Below are 25537 nucleotides of genomic sequence, written 5' to 3' on the forward strand. Positions count from 1 at the left end.
CACTGTCTCCGGGGCAACATCCCGGAACTCCCTCCCTAACAGCACAGTGGGTGTACCTACACCCCAATGACTGCAGCGGTTCAAGAAGGCAACTCACCACCATCTTCTGAAGGGCAACTAGGGATGGGCAATAAATGCTGACCTAACTGTTTCCATTGGTGGAAGGATCGAGAGCTTGCAAACATCTATTTAAGGTGATTGGCAAAAAGAGGAATAGTGATATGAGGAAATACTATTTACACGGTGAGTGGTTAGGACCTGGAATGTACCGGCTGAGAAAGTAGTGAAAGCAGTTTCAGTGATCGGCTTTCAAAATGAAATTGGATAAGGACCCGAAGATAAAAATATTATAGAGCTGTGATGAAAGGGTGGGGGGAGTAGGACCAACCACATTGCTCTTGCAGAGAGTTGGCACAGACTCGATGGGCTGAATGGCCTGCTTCTGTATTGTAAACATTCTATGAATACAATTTTTCCCCCCCTCTAGATATATATACAACTGGAAAGAGGAAAAGGCGTTCTTGTTCGGACCAACCACTTGAGACTATTGACTGCTCTCCTCCAGAATATGTCTTGCCAGGATCCAAAGATCGACCCCTTTCGCTCCTCCAGCCTCTAACCACAGATAACAAGGTGTGTTGTGAGGCAAATAGAGTGACGTGATATTTGTGTATTCAAACAGAAACAGCTGCACTGTTCACAAACGTTCTGCTGCCTTTGTATTTGGAAAAGCGCAGCATTCAGAAATTTCTGGTGAGACAAAATGAGGAGGATTAGAGAATGATGTCCAGGAAACAAGGCTGTCATATCAAGCTAGTTTAATGTTCACAATAAGTGCTCTCTGAAGAGTGTTGTAGTTCTCGTCTCGCTGACTTAGAGACTTACTAAACTTCGGACTAAACTAAACGGTTGCATGGTGGGTAGCACAATTGCTTCACAGCTTTAGGGTCCCAGGTTCGATTCCCGGCTTGGGTCACTGTCTGTGCGGAGTCTGCATGTTCTCCCCGTGTCTGCGTGGGTTTCCTCCGGGTGCTCCGGTTTCCTCCCACAGTCCAAAGATGTGCAGGTTAGGGGAATTGGCCATGCTAAACTGCCCTTAGTGTCCAAAAGAAAGGTTAGGTGAGGTTACGGGGTGAGGCACTCTCAATTACGACGCGAGAGCGAGGTCAGTAATCAAAGGCTTTAATATACAGAGAACAGGACTGCATTCGAGAGAAGTGTGCTCGCAACATGGAGCCTTATCCTATATACTGTTTCCTGGGGGCGTAGCCAGAGGCGGAGTCCCCCAGGGTTCAAAGCCTCTTAAAGGGGCAAGGTATTAAAGGTAAATACCGATCATCACATTCACCCCCTAGAACATAGAACATAGAACAGTACAGCACAGAACAGGCCCTTCGGCCCTCAATGTTGTGCCGAGCCATGATCACCCTACTCAAACCCACGTATCCACCCTATACCCGTAACCCAACAACCCCCCCTTAACCTTACTTTTATTAGGACACTACGGGCAATTTAGCATGGCCAATCCACCTAACCCGCACATCTTTGGACTGTGGGAGGAAACCGGAGCACCCGGAAGAAACCCACGCACACAGGGGGAGGACGTGCAGACTCCACACAGACAGTGACCCAGCCGGGAATCGAACCTGGGACCCTGGAGCTGTGAAGCATTTATGCTAACCACCATGCTACCCTGCTGCCCCTGTTTAAAAAAAACACATAGTCCGTCGGGGGTGAAGTGTTTTAAATTATAAGTTCAGTCTTTGTGGTGGTCTGATCGTCCGTGCTGACTTTCGCTGCTCCGGTGATGGCGCCGTGGATGCGGTCGGTTCCGATGGCGGTCTATCCGGGAGCATGGTTGACTGAGCCTTTGCCCGCCTTGGAGAGGGGGGGGTATCAGGGGTGATTAGGGTGGTCGGCGCCGGCTGGGGCCAGGGGGCGCTATGGGGGAGGCGCTGTCGGAGTCGGCGGTCGGTGTGGGGCGGGGACCGTCGGTAGAAGGGGGGGGGTCGGTGGGGAAAAGGTCGGGGTCGGTGGGAGTGTCGGTGGGAGAGCCAGCGGGTGCCAGGTCTCGCAGGGAGACCGTATCCTGCCTGCCGTCGGGGTGCTCGACGTAGGCATATTGAGGGTTTGCGTGCAGCAGGTGGACCCTGTCGACTATTGGATCCGTTTTATGGCTCCTCACGTTCCTCCGGAGTAGGACTGGACCCGGAGTCGTCAGCCAGAGTGGAAGCGGGACCCCAGAGATGGACTTCCTGGGGAAGACAAACAAACAATTGTGAGGGGTCTCGTTCGTGGCCGTACAGAGGAGCGACCTAATGGAGTGCAGGGCATCGGGTAGGACCTCCTGCCAGCGGGCGATAGGGAGACTCCTTGACCGTAGGGCTAGGAGGACAGCCTTCCAAACTGTCGCGTTCTCCCTCTCCACTTGCCCGTTTCCCCGCGGGTTATAGCTCGTCGTCCTGCTCGAGGCGATGCCCTTGCTGAGCAGGTACCGACGCAGCTCATCGCTCATGAACGATGTACATGTGGATATAAGCGGGGAAACCAAACAGTGTGAAGATGCTGTGCAGTGCCTTGATCACGGAGGCCGAGGTCGTATCGGGGCAGGGGACAGCAAAAGGGAAGCGGGAGAATTCGTCGATGACGGTGAGGAAATAGACGTTGCGGTTGGTGGATGGGAGGGGCCCTTTGAAGTCAATGCTTAGTCGCTCAAAGGGCCCAGAGGCCTTTATCAGGCGGGCCTTGTCTGGTCGATAGAATTGCGGTTTGCATTCCGCACAGATCTGGCATGCCTTAGTCATGGCCTTGACTTCCCCTGTGGAGTAGGGTAGGTTGCGGGACTTGATGAAGTGGGCAAGCCGGGTGACCCCCGGGTGACAGAGGTCATCGTGGATGGATCTCAGGCGGTCCAATTGCGCGTTGGCGCATGTGCCGCGGGACTGGGCATCTGGGGACTCGTTGAGCTTCCCCGGGCGATATTTTATATCGTACATATAGGTGGAGAGCTCTATTCTCCACCTCAGAATTTTGTCGTTCTTTATTTTGCCCCGTTGTGCGTTATCGAACATAAAGGCGACCGACCATTGGTCGGTGACGAGGGTGAACCTCCTACCGGCTAGGTAGTGCCTCCAGTGTCGCACGGCCTCCACAATGGCTTGTGCCTCCTTCTTGACTGCAGAGTGCCGAATTTCCGAGGCATTGAGGGTTCGGGAGAAGAACGCTACTGGTCTGCCCGCTTGATTGAGGGTAGCAGCCAGGGCGGCGTCTGATGCATCGCTTTCTATTTGGAAGGGAATGGCTTCGTCCACCGCGTGCATGGTGGCCTTGATGATGCCGGCCTTGATACGGTCGAAAGCCGACTGGGCCTCATCCGTCAGGGGAAAAACCGTGGTCTTAATGAGTGGCCGGGCTTTGTCCGCATATCTGGGGACCCACTGGGCGTATTAGGAGAAAAGGCCCAAGCACCGTTTGAGTGCCTTGAGGCTACAGGGGAGGGAGAGTTCCTTAAGGGGACGCATGCGGTCGGGGTTCGGGCCTAGGACCCCGTTTTCCACGACGTAGTTGCATGGGTTTCCTCTGGGTGCTCCGGTTTCCGACCGGCAGCTTCAAAAGCCGTGTAGGGGCGGTCCTCTGAGCGGATAGGGAGTTGATGATAGGCCGATTTGAGGTCAACCGTGGAGAATACCCGCTACTGGGCGATTTGAGTCACCATTTCTGCTATGCGGGGAAGTGGGTAAGCATCGAGTTGTGTAAAGCGATTTATGGTCTGGCTATAATCCACTACCATTCGTTGCTTTTCCCCGGAGCGGACTACCAATACATGAGCCCTCCAAGGGGTGTTGCTGGCCTCTATGACCCCCTCTTTTAGTAGCCGCTGATCCTCTGACTTGATAAAAGTCATGTCTTGGGTACTGTACCGGCGACTCCTGATGGCGATGGGCTTACAGTCGGGAGTGAGGTTCGCGAAGAGGGAGGGTGGCACAACTTTGAGTGTCGCCAGGCTGCATACTGTGAGTGGGGGCAGGGGTCCGCCGAACTTCAGTGTCAGGCTCCGGTGGCTGCACTGAAAGTCCAGGCCGAGCAGCAGGGGGCCGCAGAGTTGAGGAAAGATGTAAAGTTTAAAACGGGAGTATTTAGCGCCTTGAATTGCGAGGTCAGCGACACAATACCCCGTGATTTGAACCAAATGGGACCCTGAGGCGAGGGCGATAGTTTGGGAGGCGGGGTGGGTGCGCAGGGAGCAGCGCCTTACCGTGTCTGGATGGATAAAGCTATCCGTGCTCCCGGAGTCGAATAGGCAGGGAGTGTCGTGGCCGTTGATTCGCACCCGCATCATTGCGTTTCGCAGGTGTTTCGGCCGCGATTGATCGAGTGTGATCGCTCCTAGTTGCGGGCCGTCAGAATCGAATTCACAAAATGGCCACCCGGAGTCACAAGATGGCCGCCACCGCCGGTCGAACGTGTCGGGTTTCGAAGATGGACGCTCCCATGACTCGCAAGAGGTCGATGACGCGTCGGAAGTGGGCGTGCCCGGCCGCGGTGCGGTCGCGTTGCGGGGTCTGTGAGACCGGGAGCTTGATTTCTGGGCCTGATGAGGGTTTTGTTTGTGGCCTTTGGGCCCAGCCAGGCAGACTTTCGCGAAGTGCCCTTTCTTCCCGCAGTCGTTGCAGATCGCGGAGCGGGCCGGGCAACGCTGATGTGGGTGCTGGCCTTGCCCACAGAAATAGCATGGGGAACCCCCGGAGTGAGTGGATCGTCGCGTGGCACAGGCCTGTAGCGTGGCCAAGTCTGGAGGGGATCGAGAGGGGTTTTGCAAGGTCCGCGGAGTACGTACGGATGTTACGGTGGGCCGTTTTGAGAGTAGAGGCGAGCGTTACCGTGCTCTGGAGATCCTTTGCCCCGTCTTCTAGGAGCCGCTGCCGGATGTACGAGGACCTGATACCGGACACAAGGGCGTCGCAGATATGTAAGTTCCTGTGTTCTTCTGCCGTCACTGCTTTGTGGTCGCAGTTCCTCGCGAGCGCATTGTGTCTTTCCACGACCTCGTCCAGCGTTTCCCCGGAACGCTGGCTGCAGGTTGAGAGCAGATGTCTGGCGTGTACCTCGTTAGTAGGTTTTATGAAGCGTTTCTTCAGTATTTCGATCGCCGCATCATAGGTCGTAGCGTTCTCGATCACGGCGGAGAGTCAGTGGCCCACCCGGCCATGTAGTAAACGCAGCTTGCGAGTGCTGTCGACATCAATCGTTGAGGAGTCCAGATAGTCCTCGAAACACCGGAGCCAATGTTTACACATTTCCGGGGCTTCCGGCGACCTGGCGTCCAGGTTGAGTTTCTCCGGTTTTAGAGCGCTGTCCATCTTGATGTGTCTGTAGATTAAATTGAGGCACTCTCAATTACGATGCGAGAGCGAGGTCGGTAATCAAAGGCTTTAATATACAGAGAACAGGACTGCATTCGAGAGAGTAGTGTGCTCGCCACATGGAGCCTTATCCTATATACTGTTTCCTGGGGGCGTAGCCAGAGGCGGAGTCCCCCAGGGTTGCAAGCCTCTTAAAGGGGCAAGGTATTAAAGGTAAATACCGATCATCACACGGGGATAGGATGGTGATGTGGGCTTAAGTAGGGTGTCCTTTCCAAGGGACAGTGCAGACTCGATGGGCTGAATGGCCTCCTTCTGCACTGTAAATTCTATGATTCTATGATTCCAGATTCTTCATTCAATTGAAAAATCAAGGCAATTGTAGTGTCCGCATCCTAGCATAGAATTATTTTTATAGAAGTGAATAGAAATCCTGGCTCGGGTATGCATTGCTTTAACTGTATTCTTTCTCTGGATTCAATGGGGAGGTTGAGTTCACTAATGGGTACCCTCTTCTGTAGCCCCTGCAGTGCCTGAAGTCTCTGACAGTGAGTGGTTGGAACCCTCCTCCTGGTAACCGCAAAATGCGTGGGGATCTGATGTATTTGAATATCATCACCATGGAGGATCGCCACGTCAGCGTCACTGCATCCACACGAGGATTCTACATTAACCAGTGAGTGGAAGTCCCGTGCTCAGTACTAATCATGGATGTACTCGTGCAGGGCAAAAGGTCTTTTTAAAAATGTGTGGCAAAACCCGACCCATTGAGGTTCCAGATGATTTACTTGTTAGAATGTTATCAAATAGATTCAAACGTGAGATATTAAAGTCAGTCACTGAGGGTAATTTATGAAACATGTGGGCTAGATTTGGAGATCAACATCACTGTTGGGGAGAGTTGTATAAAATTGGGAGGCATGAAGCCTGCTGCATGGCCGTATTGTGTCTGAGGTTCTGAAGTCAAAACCCTGTGGACATTTTGTAATTCCTGACATGTTCCAGTTGAAAAACATCTTCTTTGTGCACGGATCGTAGCTTTATTCTGTGTGAACATTTAATCCGATGTTCATCTGTGTTAATTGTCAGTAACTTTGTGACAGTGGAACAAGCATGGCCCGAATCTTTCAATGGCAGAGTCTCCCTCCTCTTCATTTGGATGAACATTGAACTTTGTCTCAGAGATGAACTATCGAATGTACTGCATGGTAGAAGCTACGCTGTGATCACATTTGTGATGGTTTTCCAGTCCTGCTCGCTCCATAAACCCAAGTTTCCGTCTGCATCAATTATTTATGCAATTTTCCCTAATTGCGTCACGTCACTCTCTTCTCTTGTCGGGCCGATTGTTCTTATTTAAATACCTCTTATCCCATTCCATTCACCTACCTCCGACTCAGCAGAGGTTCACTATGTTGTTCCCAGGCTCTGTTCATGCTGGATATAATTGAACAGATCATGTGATTGGAAGTCGGTGGGAAGTGAAAGGTACTGATGCGATTTTTATGGGAAAACCAATTGATTTGGGAGCCCACTCAAATGTCTAATTGGTAGGGCAGCACGGTGGCACAGAGGGTTAGCACTGCTGCTTCATGGCGCCGAGGTCCCAGGTTCGATCCCAGCTCTGGGTCACTGTCCGTGTGGAGTTTGCACATTCTCCCCGTGCTTGCGTGGGTTTCACCCCCACAACCCAAAGATGTGCAGGGTAGGTGGATTGGCCACGCTAAATTGCCCCTTAATTGGAAAAAATGAATTGGGTACTCTAAATTTATATTTATAAAAAAATGTCTAATTGCTTTTGTATTGAACTCAGGTTCTTGCAACCTATGTCTCCCATGACCAGTAAGCTGGTCAAGACAAACCTGTCCGAATGTGTTAAACATAGAGCCAGGGAGATCTATGGGCGCGATCCAATGGAAAAGCAGCTCGCTGTGTCGCAGCGTGGCCGGATGAAGGCCGATGGCCAGGAGACTCCACTCCCGGGATCTACCCGGCTTGCAACACCTCACAAGATTAAAGGCGATCTTCCAAGATGTGGCGATGTAAATCACAATGGGCGGATCACTTTTTTGGCAAATCTGCATATTAGAGCGAGAGAGTTCGTCTCACTCTCTATCTGAGGATTCCAGATTCATGCACCATTCAAGATCTCGGGTGAGCGCCGTTCAGCACTGGTCCCCACGAACGGGTTCTCCCAAGGGATTGGAGGCCCCCAGCTGCATGCCCTTTGGGCTGGGTGGTACCCTGGCACTGCTGGTGCCACCTGGGAACCCTGGCACTGCCAGCCTGGCACCTTGGTAGTGCCACATGAGTGCCAGCTGGGCACAGACAAGATGCCCAGGTGGCATTGCCAGTTGGCATGGGGAAGTATTTTTTGCATGCACGTGATTGGGCCGGTGGTGCCCTGCGTGGGTGTTGGGCAGGGGGCGGGCACCCCTCCATAGTGCAGAGATCGCTTTGGGAGTCTCGGCAATCAGGAACCCCCAAAACTGGTGTCCCGATCTCTCACAACACTGGGGAGTTCCGGCGATCAAAGCTCTCCACTGTACAAAATGGGGCTATGAGTGGCCTCGGCCATGCGTTCTCTGTTGATGGCCTTTAAACAACGTGAGTCACATTGTATAGCCATGTATTTCTCAGCACTGCAAGCACCAGGAAACACATGGCTAAACATGCTGACCTATGGAATTTTCCTCCCATTTGGCAATTGAGCCACTTGCGCCCCCCCAGCCCCACTCTTTGATTTTAGCTCCTGATGTCAGTCTACTGGTAGGCAGCAAAGGTACTGAGCTAACAGCAACGTTCTGGTCATGTATTTTAAGCAAACTCCAGACCTGCATTTACCTGGTTCACAGTGTTGGTGATTCCCATCGTGATAATTGGACAGAGACTGAAGTTATGGTGTAATTCTGTGAAACATGCAAAGGGTTGGTTCCTCTGCATAGGCTGCACTACCCTGTTGGCTCACACTGAGAACTGCATGGTTTTAGGAAATTGGTGCTCGTGAGCAGTTCACTCATGATTTGGCTTAGAATGTAAGAAATAGGAGCACGAGTAGGCCAAATGACCCCTCAAACCTGCTCCCCCAAGTACATGTAGTACAAAAGGCCCTTTATTCACGTTTTCACAAATTAGGCTCACGAGTCCCATATTCTGTTTGTAACACAAAGCTGCTAAGCATTTCCAGATGGTTAAAAAGCGTAAAACTCATTACGCTTTTTATCAGCCATAGATAAGAACAGAGCTTTCTTGTTGCACCATAGTGGCTTAATAGAAGAAAATACCCAATTGGCTTTTCTGACACTAAAAATAAACCACTGATCGCTGGTTGCTTGGTTACTGAAATTGTGTAGCAAATACATGAAAGCACAATTTAGAAGACAGACATCTTCTGCAGCAGTTATCTGGGTATGACCAGCCAGACCTTGTAGCTGTCCAATAAATAGGACCTGTCAGGTCTTGTATTCTCTGTCTTCACTCTCGGTCCATTTTCTTGCCTGGTGTTGTGTACGTTGTTTAACTGCCTACTTGCAGAAAATGCTGACTCTTTATTGAAAATGCAGTGCCACAGTCATGAAAGACCATCGACCTGAACAATTATCTGTTTCTGTCTCCACGGATGTTGCCAGACTTGCTGAGTAGCGGTAGCATTTCCTGTGTTGTATTAACAAGCCATCACCTTGATTGAATTTGCGTGTGTCAGTGTGCATGTCCACTAAACTGCTAAAACAGCAAGCAGATTATTCCAACAAAAGGGAGCAGTGCTCGATTCCTGTCCCCACCGCTTGTCATCACGTGCATCCTTTGGCAGGAGTCGTTATATGAAAACCAGGAGCCGGAACCCTGGCTGTTACTTTTTGCCCCTTCCTAATTCATGATGGGTCTTGTGTTGCACTACTATTCTAAGAGCAAACTTAATCTGTAAAGGAACATGATACACCACTGTTCTCTGATATTTCGCTGAGTTTTATGGCTGATGTATTGCCTGGCCAGCCCACAACACAGGCCTTCATAATGTGTTCTGTGAGTTAATGCCCCTGGGCTAAATCTTGTTGGAATGGGGCATTTTGCAGTCTGTGACATTAGAGTTTTTACTGTGCCCTTCAGCTATAATGTTATTCGTGGAGTAAGTTGCCAGGCGTGTGAGCTGATGGTGGGTGCTGTGAGGACAGCAAAGTGTCTCTGTGATTTTAGTGAACTCCAAGATCAACAGTTGTCTTAGCAAGTGAGATTCAAGGATTGGAGAAAGAAACAATGAAGAAGGCCGGCTTACAATCAAATCAGATAACAAAGGTTAAGTAGAAAGGGCAAGTAAGATTGGATTCAGAGAGAGAGAGAGAGGAAATGGAAAAAAAAGGAAGAAAATGTGAAAATTTAAAAGGAGATGAACTAAATATCTCGAACAATTCACTCCATACAGAATGAACCTCAATGGTTCAAATTTTCCATTTCTGGGTTGAAAGGTTAATTAGTATCAGCAATTTTCACAAAAAGATACTTCTGCTTTACGTAGTATTACGTTTAATAACCAAACAAGAAACTTAAAGAGGAGCTGTTGTTTGTACAAGGCAAAATTGATGAGCAAGTTCTGTAGATTAGTAACTCATAGTCCATCTCTAGAATGGTAGCTTCCTCCGCTGTACTGTTCTATCTGTCCCATCAAATCTGCACTGCTTCCTTAGAAAGGCAATCCAGTTTGTTGCACTCCTCCGCCTTTCCCCCATTTCCCTGCAATTTATTTCTCCTTCCAAGTATTTATTCAATTCCCTTTGGGAGGTTCCTTTTGAATCTGCATCCAGCACTTATCACGCTGTCCATTCCAAATGCATAAAATAAGTTTATCCTCATGCTGCCTCTGGTTCTTTTGCCAATAACCTTAAATTTAGCTGTTCTGGTTATTGATCTTTGCCATTGTAAAAAAGGTTTCTCTTTATTTACTTAAACTAACCCCTTCATAATTTTTAACGTGTCTATCAAATCTCCTCCGAGCCTTCTCTGCTCTAAGGAGCGCAGCTTTTCAAGTCTATCCAAACAACTGTAATCCCTCGCCCCAGGAACCAGGCGAGTAAAGTTCATAGTAAGAAGTCTTACAACACCAGATTGAAGTCCAACAGGTTTGTTTGGAGTCACTAGCTTTCGGAGCGCAGCTGACTGAAATTCATGTCATTCCTAGATCATGGTGCCTAGAAAAAACACAGCACACCACCTGGAGCTGAACAACATTATATATAGGTTTGGAATAGCTCCCTGGCTTTTGTGCTCTTATAGCCAGAATTTCCCGTCACCCCCCCCCGGCATGTTTTCCAACAGCAGAGGTGGCTCACCATTGAACTCCAGCAGGATCTTCCAATCCTGTCAATGTCTATGGCGTTTTGCATGGCTCACCCACCCTGCCACAGGGAGCTGGCCGCATGGGGGTCTCCTTTGGCGGGACCACTAGTTTCTGCCAGTGGGAATGGCTGGAAAATCCCACCCCAAGCCTCTTAATAAGGAATCCACATATTTCCCTCATAATTTTGTAGACGTCTATCAGGTCGCCCCGCAACCTCTGCCATTCCAATGAGAACAAACCAAGTTTATTCAACCTCTCCTCATAGCTGATGCCCTCCATACCAGGCAACATCCTGGTAAATCTCTTCTGCATCCTCTCTAAAGCCTCCACATCCTTCTGGTAGTGTGGCAACCAGAATTGAACACTGCACTCCCAAGTGTGGCCTAACTAATGTTCTATACAGCTGCAACATGACTTGCCAAATTTAATATTCAATGCCCCGGCCAATGAAGGCAAGCATGCCGTATGCCTTCTTGACTACCTTCTCCACCTGTGTTGCCCCTTTCAGTGACCTGTGGACCTGTACACTTAGATCTCTCTGACTGTCAATACTCTTGAGGGTTCTACCATTCACTGTGTATATTCCCTACCTGCATGAGACCTTCCAAAATGCATTACCTCACATTTGTCCGGATTAAACTCCATCTGCCATCTCTCTGCCCAAGTCTCCAAACGATCTAAATCCTGCTGTATCCTCTGACAGTCCTCATCGTTACCCGCAATTCCACCAACCTTTGTGTCATCTGCAAACTTACTAATCAGACCAGTTACATTTTCCTCCAAATCATTTATACATACTATGAACAGCAAAGGTCCCAGCACTGATCCCTGCGGAACACCACTAGTCACAACCCTCCAATCAGAAAAGCACTTTTCCATTGCTACCCTCTGCCTTCTATGACCTAGCCAGTTCTGTATCCATCTTGCCAGCTCACCCCTGATCCTGTGTGTCTTCACCTTTTGTACCAGTCTGCCATGAGGGACCTTGCCAAAGGCCTTACTGAAGTCCATATAGACAACATCCACTGCCCTACCTGTATCAATCATCTTTGTGACCTCCTCGAAAAACTCCCATCAAGTTAGTACTTACAGGTGTGCGATTTTTTTTTTCGCTTCCTTAATTTCCCCTGGTGACGTCACCTTCACTTATGAACGGGGTCCTGACCTTTAGCTGAGTTGCGGGAGGCGAAGGGTTTGGATGTTCATGGGCAGATGTTAGCGATGGCGGAAGTAAAGAGTAAATGGGAGGGTGATCTGGGTTTCGACTTTCGGGGTGGGGGGGCGAGAAGAGAAGGAATGTGGTGTGAGACTCTTTACAGGGTCAACTTTACATCCTCTTGTGCGAGGTCAAGCCTGATCCAGTTCAAGGTGGTGCACAAGGCATGAGTGGTTTCCTTTCAGGGATGGATGACAGGTGTGAGTGGTGCTCTATGGGGCCGGCTAATCACACCCACATGTTTTGGCCTGTCCCAAGTTTCTGGGTTTCCCTTTTGATATAATATCAGGGATACTGGGTGTTCAGCTTGAGCCGTGCCCGTTGGTGGCCATTTTTTTGAGTATTGGACTCGCTGGTGCAGCAGGCTGGCAGGCAGACTAGCCTTCACCTCGCTAATAGCCTGGAGGTGAACTCTGCTTGGGTGGAGGTCCTCGGTGCCGCCTAAGGCCTCTGCTTGGTTGGGGGACCTGGTGGAATTTTTGCACCTGGAGAAGATCCAGCATACAATGAGGAGATCGGTGGGAGGTTCTACTCCAGTTGGCAGCCCTTCATCTCCTTTTTCAGGGAACTGGTTACCGCCAGCTGTTGGGGTGGCAGAGGGTGGTTGTCTTTTTAGTTTGATTAAGGTTTTGTTTTCTTTGTGGGAGTGAAGTATACGTGGGGGGACTCAGTGGTGCACTTCAGGAATAATATGGGTTTGGGATTTGCTGTGTTTATAATGAATCAAAATATATTTTTTTTAATTGTGGAATTCCGTACCTTCCAGTACTGTTGCAATCTACACATTATGTACATTCACCACACTGCTGCGGTTCAAGGAAACTGCTCTAAGGCCATTTGGGAATGTGTAATAAATGCAGGCCTTGTCTGAAACACGAACAGTGAAGGCGATAGTGTAGTGTTATTGTCACTGGACTAGTACTCCAGAGACCCAGGGTAGCCTTCTGGGGGCCTGTGCTCAAAGTCCACCCTGGAGAAATTTGAATTCAATAAGAATCGGGAATTAAAGTCTAATTGTGACCATGACACCATTGCCAATTGTTCTAAAAACCCATCTGGTTCACTAATGTCATTTAAGGAAGAAAATCTGCCATCCTTACCTGATCGGTCTATGTGACTCCATATCCACAGCAATGTGATTGATTCTTGGCTGCCCTCTGAAACGGCCTAGCAAGCCACACAGTTCAAGGTCAATTAGGATTGGGCAATTAATGCTGGCCTAGCTAGCAACACCCACATCCCATGAATAATAAAAATCTTATGAATTAATTAAAAAACTTAGATGTTTCAAAATTATATTATTAATGTACATCAAAACAAGAGTAGTTCTCGCACTGAACCTTGCGTTCCAGTGCAAAATATATAGTAATTCACCAGAACTTGGGCAGCACGGTAGCATTGTTGATAGCACAATCGCTTCACAGCTCCAGGGTCCCAGGTTTGATTCCGGCTTGGATCACTGTCTGTGCGGAGTCTGCACATCCTCCCCGTGTGTGCGTGGGTTTCCTCCGGGTGCTCCGGTTTCCTCCCACAGTCCAAAGATGTGCAGGTTAGGTGGATTGGACATGATAAATTGCCCTTAGTGTCCAAAATTGCCCTTAGTGTTGTGTGGGGTTACTGGGTTATGGGGATAGGGTGGAGATGTTAACCTTGGAATAAGGAGCCAGTGCAGACTCGATGGGCCGAATGGCCTCCTTCTGCACTGTAAATTCTATGACTAAATTCTATGACTAAATTCTATGACTAACTTGTTTTCTACTCCTTGGCCAATTTTGTACTCACGCTATTACAGCCTCGTCTATCCCTTGTGCTCACAAGCCTAAAATGTGGCGTTTCATCCAAAGCATAAGTCCATAAATACAACTTCAACTGCAGGGCCCTCATTCACTCTTGGTTGCTAGCCAATCAACAACCTCGGTCATGTTGGTCAAATACGATTCATTCTCTGGATTTCCTGGCTGATTTTTGCCTTGATAATTGCCTGTGTCATTAACTTATTTTTTGCTGAATGCATTTCATACCCATTTATTGCAACCCTTGATAGTGCAATTCTATCCCTGTGAGATTGTTTGTTGGGAGATTTTTCTCAAGTAACTCTATGGGGAGGGACCAAGAGGTTGGGGAGTGTGCTATTTTGCAAACCTCCCTCTGTCAATACCTGCCCTATTGACATGGGATTGCCAAACAGTGGTAATGGGACCTGGTAATTAAGCTGGTGGTAATATGGATGGATGGTGACCTGAAACATGCAATGATATATTTCATTACTACCCTCGCAATGTTGCTGACGAAAAATGCCTTTTGACTGTCGTAGGTGGGGGGACATTTACATCTAACAACTTTCCCCAAAAGAGTTGATAGTATCCCCTCCCTCCAGATTGATCCCGATGAATGTGCAATCTGAGAAGTCCAGTATGAGGAAATACGGGGCTAGGTAGAGAAAAAAAGATCCTGGATCTCGATATGGACCTGTCTCTGTTAGAACTCGTCTCAATCCAAGACATTGCAATGAATTAATCCTGCATACTTTCTAAATATAATAAGCTGTTTATAATTTATTCTATTCTAAATAAAAGATGTTTATAATTTATTCTATTCTAAATTAGGTCTACTGTGGATATGTTTAATCCAAAACCAGACATTCCTAGCCTACTGTGCCACTCGCTGTTGGAGCTTCTGAATCAAATTAGCCTGATATTCAAGAAGAATTTTGCAATATTGCAGAAGAAAAGGTATGAATGGAGCTAATGAGCGATATCTGTTCAGGCAGCTGCACCACGCTTTAAAGACCTCTTTATTTGTAAAATGCCTGAAACTCTGTTTTCATGATCCCCCTCCTCCAACTCCATGCCTCAAAAGTGCTGGAATTGTATCATGACACTGGAAGGTAAATTTAATTTACCTCACTTCCCCACCTCTGAGAAGGTCCAGCTTGCACTCAGTTCCTCTCTCACCTGGCAGAGTTAAGTTAATGGACTCTGCAAAATGTAGGTTTAAGTTTGAGCCTATGCATTTTTAAAGAAAAAAAGATCAATTTGAAGAACACCCTTAATCTGGATATAACCCCATGAACTTTTTTCTAAAAGAGCCCATTAAAATTTTATTGTGTGAATTGTTCAGAAAGCATTTACCCAAATCAACATGACGACCATCATTTTATCCCTGCATTGACAGATATTACATTTCTACAATATCAAAGTTATCCCCAGTGATCTGCCCCCCGTCGGGTAACTTTTCTGTTTCTCCTTTACTTTGGATGCCTCAGTGAGTGTGATTACTGGTCAGTTCTAAATTTGAGAGTCTTTGTGCTTTGAATTTGCTGACCCCAGCAGAGTACTATCCCTTTTGGATTTACAATAGTCTTTCAAGGAAGACATTTTTCAACTTTATGCAAATGGTTAGTGGCAATCCGGAGTATCTTTCCTTGATCCTTATAGAAATTGCTGGAAATTGCGCTGTCTTGATCTTGGGGATGTGCTACTATCTCTGTTTTCTGCCAAATGCTTTTTGTCATGTCCCAAATACACTTTATTTTGGAAGAAGTACAGCTAAGGTTGTGTCATAGTTTAGGAGGATTTTTGTGCAACATACGATTAATATTTTGGTCATATGATGGTTCCAGTGTCTTTTTGTGATTTTCACTCTTTATTTCCAGGGTGAATTGTCACCCGTTGGAGAGGGTTGCCACACCATTCCAAACCTACAGTTGGACAACCCCACACAGGCAGCATACCATTGATTGTGTGAGGGCTGAGGATGCATATACCTCACGACTGGGGTATGAGGAGCAAATCACTGGGCAGGTAAGAGGTGGCCAACAACGCTCTGATCTAGAGGCCTTTGTTAAGCTTCGGGATCGAGGGAGGGAGGCTGGAAAATGTCTTTGGGGAAAAGGCAAGTTTTGAATTCTATTTTAGTAATTGGTTGGTTGTACAACAGCCATTTTGCATTTTTTTTTCCACCTGACCTATTGGCTCATTGAGTACAGTTACATGGGCATCAGCTGCCCTCTGGAAGCAGCAGTCACAGTAAGTAAGCCCAATCTTGTATTTCTCCAATGCTCACAGTTTTCAGTGGCAGTCGCTATTCAGCAGTTGGCTGTTTTGTTTTTCTTTAGGGGGAAATCTTTGCCCCCATTTTCAGTGGGTGGGAAAGCCAGTGAGGGCAGAGAATCGAAGAAGCCCCCAAATGGCTTTTACGCCAGTGGGATTTCCCATTGACATTGATCTCAACCCCCGCCAATGACATAATGAAATGCCTGCCATGAAAGGTAGGGAACAGAATTACCATATATTTAAATATCATTAGTTGGCTTCCCCGCTGTATCATCCCCCAGGTTTGCAACAGGTCCAGACCTTCCAGTTGTCCCCACTGGGGGCTCAAAGGGAAGTACAGCCCCCAGGAGGGAAAGGCGTCATGCTTGGGCAATACTGTGGCACTGCCAGGGGCAGTTCTTGGGGGTTTGGGGGGGGGGGGGGGGGGGGGGACTTTGTTTTTGAGCTTACAAATCTTTTCATTAAACTCAGCAACTACTCTGGTAAGTTGAATTGTTTTTGTTTCAGAGTTATCTGTGGAATTCTCATAAAATTTTGCCAACTTCACCCGGGCATTTTGTTCTATTCAAAATCTTTCTTCTGTGGTCACTGACGGCTCCTTGGACTCTTCCAATTCACTTGTGAGATCATCACTTTGTTTCATAGGATTTCTCTTCTATGCTTCAAAATCTGGATTTGCTCTGCTATATTGCGTATCTCCAACATTTATGCTATTCAGATTGGACTGAGGTTCGTCAGTTTTGGTTTTAATTCTACTTTCAAGCAACTGTTCTGATGCATCAGAAATTGTTTCTCCTGTTCCATGCATTTTGCACAATGCTTACCAGGGACTTCTGATGCTTGACGTTCATCAAGCTTTGTTGAATGTGTTTCTACAAGTTCATCATTTAAGCATTTCAAGTCCTCTTTCAAGTGTTCTACTTCCTGTGAGCAATATCCCAGTGTTCTCATCATTTCTCAGTTTTGCATTACAAGTTTATCTTGGTATGTGAAAGTTGGTTCTCTACACTGATCAGTTTTTCTTTAGCAGAGCATAATTCCTCGGCACTATCCTTCAAACTCGCGTTCTGTAGTTACACTTGTGCCAATTGTTTCTAAGACTCTTCACATAACGACGATAATGTGGCTAAGTCCAAATTGTTCTGGAGGATTGAAATTCTGAGCCAGAAATATAAAGGTGGAGGTTCTGCTTTAAGAGCATTCTTAATTTTGAGATGGCGTCGCCATTTCTTGGAGACAAAGGGATTTCCTGCACTTGCTGATTCTGGTGGGCACCACTATGATGGCGATCATGCTCAGCTGTAACATTTTTTTTCAACAATGGCTGGTCGGTTCGACCGCCTGCAGAGTTCTCTTGCTCGGTATTTCACTTGAAAGTTGCAAACCTGTCAGAAAATGGCTTTTTGCTTTCCCACAGCTGAGTTTAGAAGTCGCGTTTCTCCCAAATTAAATTTTCCCTTTTGGAGAGAGCTTGCACACTGAGTTGTAGATCTGGTTTTAGTGGCAGGTTTTTCCAAACTGCATTTCTGACTCTGAAATAGATTTTGCCAGACTTGCTGTCACCGAGAGTTTTAAAAGATATAGCTTGCCCCTGTTAGGTCTACTGACTCTGCGCTCTGATTAGAAATTGGACTACCAAAGGAGGTTCAGTGGAGTCTTGTGCTGCAGTAAGAATTTTAAATTTCTGCCTCCAGTTTCCCAGCCTTTCTTCGGAACTTTGACCTGGCAATATTTCCTCTGTACCTCTGCTTCTGGAGCTTCTTTTCTGGTCAGACCGCTTTGCGGAATTTTTTCTCAGTCTTCCAACACTTTAGTTTTCCACAAGCTGCCACCATATTGTAGAGTGTTGGCGAAGTCTTCATAGTCATACATGGGTTAACTGTAAGTCTTTATTGACTCTTCGAACTGTTTACAAATATTGTGTGAAGGGTGCAAGCTATGAACTCTCTCCATCCTTTCTGCACACATGGCTCTGTCCAAAAGCACGGTAGCACAGTGGTTAGCACTGGTACCTCACAGCTCCAAGGTCCCAGGTTCGATTCCTGACTTGGGTCACTGTCTGTACGGAGTCGGCACGTTCACCCCATGTCTGTGTGGGTCTCCTCCAGGTGCTCCGGTTTCCTCCCACAGTCCAAAGATGTACAGGTTAGGTGGATTTGCCATGCTAAATTAGTGTCCGAAAAGGTTAGGTGGGGTTACTGGATTACGGGCATAGGGTGGAGGTGAGGGTTTAAGTAGGGTGCACTGTACAAGGGCTGGTGCAGACTCGATGGACCGGATGGCCTCCTTCTGCACTGCAAATTCTATGATTCTGTAACATTAGACTGACCCTGGGTGTGGGTCATATGTTTTCTTGCATTACTGTATGGGCAGTACTGTACTCAGTCCCACATTTAACTCCATATGTGCCAGACTTACATTTCGTCAGAGTAAATGATATTAACTCGAGACTTCATTCAAAAGATTCTAATTTTCCTTCCTGGGCCCTTTCCCTGATATCTTTCACCATGTGTACATGGACCCAAAATTGGGCGCAATATTCAAAAGTGTGGATGTACCAGAGTAAAGAGTTGTTTTGTGTGCTCACTCTACTTGGCATCAGTTAGTCTATAGCGCTCAACAGCGAGCATTGGGATGGAAATGATTTAATCATTCATGCCAAAATATATTTTGTGAAAATGTTTTAATAACTGAATAAACTAGAACTAATTTGTGTGATGGCTGATAATATATTATGATTATTCAGCCTTTTTTAAAAAATTGAATGATTTACTGCTTCTCGTTTCCCTAAAGCCCCGGGATTGGAATGAGGAGTTGCAGATGGCAAGGGAGATGCCCTGTCAGGACCTGATGCAGCGGATAGTGAGGAAGCAGACCATCTTCAAGGTGAGGAACAAAACCACACTCTTTTACATGATCCGCATGAGGTTTTAATTGCATTTCACCACAACATTAACACCATGTACTTCCAGTTGTTGTGTGAGAGCAGAATTGGGTGCATCTTATCTAGACACAGTGATAAATCCAGAGGCCCTCAAGGAAACCATGTGGCCTTGTTGACTTACACAGTGACAGGGCTAAGAACAGTAGCCTCAATCGGTGACAAACCATTGAGTTGAATGACTGACTAGCAGACACATTGGAGAATTGTCACATACCTCCTGGAACTTGTGATACAAGTGAAATACCAATAGACCAGCCAGCATTATTATTGGAATGAGAGGTGGGGCGGGGGGGGGATATATTCTGCAGAACCCATGGAAATCACTTTTGTTTTAGTCAGTTACTGAACTCTGACCTGGAGCCTGCACAATCGATTTCCTATTGAGAATCCTACTTTCCATGATTTGTATGCTGGGGAAGAGGAAGCTTTAAGTGAAGGCAGATTAATCCAGCTGCATAAGAAGAGAGCCTATCCATTTAGCAACCTGTGCAGGCCCAGATGCATAAGTCTGAGATATAGATAGCTGCACTTCTTAGGTTGGTCTTGGGCCTCCTCACAGGGCACTCGCGTTCTGGGATAAACGCAGGACATGCCCACTCTTTGTCTTGGCAACAGGATTCTGGTGACCAATGAGTGGAGGAGCAGGCCTCATGATATGAGAATGACATCATACATCCCTTGGCGAGTAAAATAAATACCTGCAAGTCCCCCTTAGATGCTGGCCTGTATTCTTTTCAAGTTGAAATTGACCCTAGTGCAGGAGCTGCTGACCTACATTCGGGATCTCCATGTTGAATCGCTTGACTTTCCAGGATCCATCATCCTCTGGAGAAGTTTTGCAGTTACTCCCATAGCTGTTCTTTTTTCCAAACTTTTCTCCTGAAATTTGTTGAATCCGTTTCTGATTTTGGGCTGTGGAATGGAAATTTGATGCACATCTTGAAGGAGAGTATACAGAATCTCTGATTCTCCATACTGGCACCCCTTCTCTTTATGTCAGAACGCTTGAGATCACCATCCATCTGTTCCACAGTTAGTGGCAAACCTGTGTTGTGCCTCCGCTCAACTACATCAAGCTCCACTTCCACATCTGCATCTTCTACCTTTCTTGTGCTCTGGGCCTCCTCACTTGTCAATTCTTCAGTGCCAGTTGTACCTCATGGGTGGATGTGTCAGGGCTGCTGGCGACAAGGAAACCGATGAATAATGAGGGAGGTGAGTGTTTGCCAGTATTGCTAGGACTAGTGGAAACTGAAAGGGCTTGTTCTTCTCTGCTATATCCTTGCAGGATCTGAAGATAATCCAGTTGACTTTGGTGTGCTTGAGCAGCATTCTACTTTCTACTATCTGGTTAAGAAGGAAATGGCAACTAACGAAGACACAGAATAGTATAACTATCTAAGAAAGCATACACATTGAACCAGCCCATGATGGATCATCCCCATCCTCAACTGCCAGATCAGAGTTGAAACCCATTATGACGATTACTCTTAAATAGTGTGTGTTGGGATATTTACCTCCAGCGACCTGCCGCTCCTGGGCATCACGTGTTGCCTTCTCCTGCGGAAGAAATACATGCTAATTAGTTTCTGCAGTTCGCAGACTTCTAGTCACAATCAACAGGGAATTGTGGATCTCTGATAGAAAGGATCAGTGTAATAGAACAAGGATTTTATATGCTTTTCAGGAAGTTAGACACAATATGAATGCTGCCAAATAATTTTGCTTCTGAGAGAAGGAATATTGTGCTCTATGATACATCAAATGCCGATGATGTTTCTAGGGTTAAAAAGTATGTAAACGTGATTTTTTTATGACTCCATAATCTGCTCTGTAGTCGATCTGAAATTACCCTTGCCATTGCTAGCCTAATGACGTTGCATAACCTCTTCCAATATGGCAGGGGGATAAGGTGGGGGCGGTCCTTGGGTTTATGAGGTTCTACACACAACTGCCTTCTTTCATAAGGCCCACAGATGTGGAATTGTCTGTGTGACAGGAAACCGAGAACAGTGGTTAATGCACGTTTTTTGTGCTAGCAGAAGGTTTGTAGTGGAGTACCCCAGGGATCGGTGTTGGGACCCTTGCTTTTCCTGATATACATTACTGACTTAGACCTGGGTGTACAGGGCACCATTTCAAATATTGTGGATGATACAAAAGCATTGTGAACTCTGAAGAGGATTGTACAGAACTTCAAAGGGACAGAGGCAAGTTGGTGGAATTAGTGGACAGGTGACAGATGAAGTTAAATGCAGAGAAATATTAAGTGATTAATTTTGATAGGTTGAAAGTAGACAATATAAAACAAAAGATACAACTGTAAAGCGGATGCAGGAGCGGGGGGGGGGGGGGCTGTATGTATATATGTAAAAGTCATTGAAGGTGGCAGGACAGATTGAGAGAGCAGTAAATAAAGCATACAGTCTCCTGGGCTTTATTGATAGGGCACAGATTACAAGATCGAGGACGTTATGTTGAGCTTGCATAAGTCACTAGTTCGGCCTCAGGAAAAGTATTGTGCAATACTTTAGGAGGATGTGAAGGGATTCGGGAGGATGCAGAAATAAATCACCAGAATGGTTCCAGGGATGAGGAACTTTGGTTATGAAGATAGAAACAGGGGAACTAGAAACAGGAGTAGACCATTCAGCCCCTTGATCCAGCACCACCATAGTTGATGATGAGCCATGATTCCCCCCCCCCCACCCCCCTCCCCACCCCATAATATCCCTTGATGCCTTAATAGATTGGCGAAGTTAAGACTTTTCTTCCAAGAAAAGAAGGCTGAGAGGAGATTTGACATTTAAACTCAAAGAACAAAGGACAATACAGCACAGTAACAGGCCCTTCAGCCCTCCAAGCCTGTACCGGTCATGATACCCTCAGCACTTCCTTGTGCCATATCCCTCTATACCCATCCTATCCATGTGTTTGTCAAGATGCTTTTTGAACGCCGTTAATGTATCTGCTTCCACAACCTCCCCTGGCAACGCATTCCAGGCACTCACCACCCTCTGCGTAAAAAACCTGCCTCGCACATCTCCTCTAAACCTTGCCCTACGGCCCTTAAACCTATGCCCCCTGGTGACTGGCCCCTCCACCCTTGGAAAGAGTGCCTGCCCATCCACTGTATCCATGCCCCTCATAATCTTATAGACCCCTCAGATCACCCCTCAACCTTGGTCTTTCTAATTAAAACAGTCCGAGTCTATTCAGCCTCGCCACATAGCTAACACCCTCCAGACCAGGCAACATCCTGGTAAACCTCCTCTGCATCCTCTTCAAAGCCCCCACATCTTTATGGCAGTGTGGCAACCAGAATTGTGCGCAATATTCAAAGTGCGACCTTACCAAGGTTCTATACACCTGCAGCATGACTTGCCAGTTTTTACACTCAATACCCCATCCAATGAAGGCAAGCTTTCCATAAGCTTTCTTGACCACCTTGTCCACTTGTGTTGCCACCTTCAAAGATCTGTGGACATGCATGCCCAGATCTCTCTGACTTTCTGTATTCCTAAGAGTTTTACCATTTTCGGTATATTTCCCCTCTATGTTAGACCTGCCAAAATGCATTACCTCACATTTGTCAGGATTAAACTCCATTTGCCATCTCTCTACTCGTGAAAGGATTGAGAATGAGGGTACAGATTTAAAGTAATTAGTAAAAGAAGCAAAAGTGATATGAGGAAAAGGCTTTTTCGTGCAGTGAATGATTAGGTCTGGAATGCACTGCCTGAGAATATGGTGGAGGCAGGTTCAATTGGAGCATTCAAAAGGGAATGGGACTGTTTTATGAAATGGAATAGTATACAGGGTTACAGGGAGAAAGCAGGGAAATGGCACTGGGAGAGTTGCTTATTCGACGAGTCTGTGCAGTCAACTTGGGCCAAATGGCTTCCTTCAGCACCGTAATGATGTTATGATGCTGCTGAATGTGTATTCCAACAATTTCTTAAATTTGCTGATATGGAATTTCCAATTGGGTCAGCCTCCACTGTTTTCAGCATAAGATCCACTCTCTTACTTACACTGTCACCTTGGAGGCTTGGGAAGTTTTGAACTTGCATCTGGGCTGTGTGTAAGGGCGGTTAGCTTTCACTGCATTAAAGATTATCCCCCAATCAGACAGGCCTCCAAACAGAGTAACCAATTAAGATGCCCTTTTTGTTTCTGACTAGGTGAACAGTGATTTTGTTGCAGCTGCCACCCGTGGTGCAATGGCAGTGGTCGATGGGAACATCATGGCCATCAACCCAGGAGACTACACCAAAATGCAGATTTTCATCTGGAATAACATTTTCTTCAGCTTCGGTTTCGATATCCAGGACAGCTACAAAGATTCCGGGGGGGATCAGGCTGCCTATGTTGCATCCAACAATGACTTGAAAGGGATCCAAGCTTACAGTAACTTGGACGTGGAGGGCCTGCATGTTTTGGGGACTGTAATAGTGGATTACCGGGGCTATCGGATAATCGCGCAGTCTATTATCCCTGGAATTCTGGAACAGATGCAGGATCAGAACGTGATGTATGGATTGGTAGATTGTGGGAAGACTGTCATTTCTAATCATGAATACATCAACTTGTTGCTGAAAACCTCCAGTCCCCTTTGGATTCAGAAGCACCTGGTCCTGAATGAATTAGAACAGCCAATTCTGTTGTGCTCCTCTGTGGATTGCAAAGGGATTGTCGGCGATGACGGGCGGCGCTACTTTCTGGATCTGTTCCGGACATTCCCCTCAGATTTGAACTTCCTGCCAATCGTTGGTGAAGAATTGCATGAGGACTGTCGAAGATTAGGATTTCCAAAGGAATATCGACATAAACTGTGCTGCCTACGACCAGAACTAGTGGAGAATTTCGTCCAATATAAGTAATGTTTTATCTAATGTAATTTGTCAGAATGCATAGAGAATCTTAGAACATTACAGCACAGTATTTGCTCTTTTGATCAACCCTCTCTGTGTTGATGCATTTCTCCAAATAGACATATCCCACTCCCACATACTTAAGGGGGAGGGCAAACAGACTGATATTGTGGTACACATTGGTACCGATGATATAGGCAGAAAAAGGGTTGAGGTCCTGAAAACAGGGTTTAGGGACCTAGGAAGTAGATTAAAAAACAGGATCCAGAAGGTAATAATCTCTGGATTACTTCTGGTGCCATGTGCTAGTGAGTATAGAAATAGGAGGTTGGTCCAGATGAATGCGTGACTGGAGAATCTTAGGGGAGGGCGCCAGATTTCTGGGACATTGGGACTGTTTATGGGGACCGTGGAACCTGTACAAGGCAGACAATTTGCACCTGAACTGAAATGGGACCAGTGTCCTTGTAGGCAAGTTTGCTGTTGGGGAGGGTTTAAACTAACTTGACAGGGACTTGGGATCCTGAGTGAAGGTTCAGCAGGGATTAGAAGAGTCATCAAGTGAGTTAGGAAGGCATAGAATGTCTAGACCAGTTAAATCACCAGGGAGTCTGGCAAGATTGGATGATATTTATTTTGATGCAAGGAGTCTGAAGAACGAGGCAGATGAATTGAGGGCACAAATTATTACATGAGGGTATGATGTCATTGCTGTCACTGAGACATGGTTGAGAGAGGGACAGGATTGGCAGCTCACTATTCCAGGTTGCAGGATCTTTAGGCGAGATAGGAAAGGAGGTAAAACAGGAGAGAGTATTGCAATTTTGATCAGGGAATCAATTATAGCAGAAAGAGGGATGACATCTTAGAAGTCTCTTCAACTGAAGCCATACAAGTAGAACTTAAAAAACAAGAGCAATCACATTGCTGGGAGTGTTCTATAGGTGCTCTAACAGTCTGGGAGAAATAGAAGAGCAGATATGTTGGCAATTTTCCGAGAAGTGTAAAAGTAATAGGGTAGTGATAGGGATGCATTCAAGAAGGAAATAGGGAGAGTACAAGGTTGGACCAACAAATCCAGTGAACCCTGGATATCGAGGGATATACAGCATTCTATAAGGAGAAAAAGGGAGGCTTCTGGCAGATATTGAGGGCTCAAAACAGCAGAAGCCCTAGAGACGTATAGAGTGTACAAGAGGAAAATTAAAAAGGTAATTAGTAGAGCAAAAAGGGGACATGAAAGGATGCTGGCAGGGAAAATAAAAGAAAATCCTGCGTTGTTTTACAAGTACATTAAGGCTCCTATGTCTTATGGTCCTATGGTAAAAGGATAACAAGGGAAAAAAGAGGGCCCATTGAGGACCATAGTGGTAATTTGTGTCTGGAGTCGGAGTTCTAAATTAATACTTTGTGTCGGTATTCACTTGTGACGGGGCGGAGTGGGTGTAGAAATCAGGGAGAAGTTCTGCAATAAAATTAAAGAGATTAACATAGATAGAGAGGAGGTTCTGAGTGGCCCAGCTGCGTTAAAAGTAGACCAATCTCCAGGGCCAGATTAAATGTATTCTGTTGAGTGAGGCAGGGGAGGAAATAGCAGGGGTGCTGGCAATAATTTTCAATTCCAGGGTGGCGCAGTGGTTAGCACTGCTGTCTCACGGTGCGAGGGCCTGGGTTCGATCCCAGCACCCGGGTCACTGTCTGTGTAGAGTTTGCACATTCTCCCCTAATCCGAACCGGTCTCACCCCCATCACT

The 25537-nt window shown here is 46.7% G+C and overlaps 1 protein-coding gene across 3 annotated transcripts in view; it reads left to right on the forward strand.

Annotated features, from left to right (window-relative positions):
• The window catches only part of LOC119954419 (clustered mitochondria protein homolog), a 143746-nt gene that overhangs the window by 52520 nt on the left and 65689 nt on the right, over positions 1-25537 (forward strand). For all 3 annotated transcript variants that reach the window (XM_038779657.1, XM_038779817.1, XM_038779744.1), the window contains exons 5-10: positions 488-633; positions 5885-6039; positions 14518-14643; positions 15567-15714; positions 18760-18852; positions 23095-23789. In XM_038779657.1, coding sequence (XP_038635585.1) covers positions 488-633; positions 5885-6039; positions 14518-14643; positions 15567-15714; positions 18760-18852; positions 23095-23789 — 1363 coding nt within the window. The remainder of the gene's footprint in view (positions 1-487; positions 634-5884; positions 6040-14517; positions 14644-15566; positions 15715-18759; positions 18853-23094; positions 23790-25537) is intronic.

The sequence above is a fragment of the Scyliorhinus canicula genome, chromosome 1 (genome assembly GCF_902713615.1).
Source record: "Scyliorhinus canicula chromosome 1, sScyCan1.1, whole genome shotgun sequence".
In the NCBI taxonomy this organism is placed as follows: domain Eukaryota; kingdom Metazoa; phylum Chordata; class Chondrichthyes; order Carcharhiniformes; family Scyliorhinidae; genus Scyliorhinus; species Scyliorhinus canicula.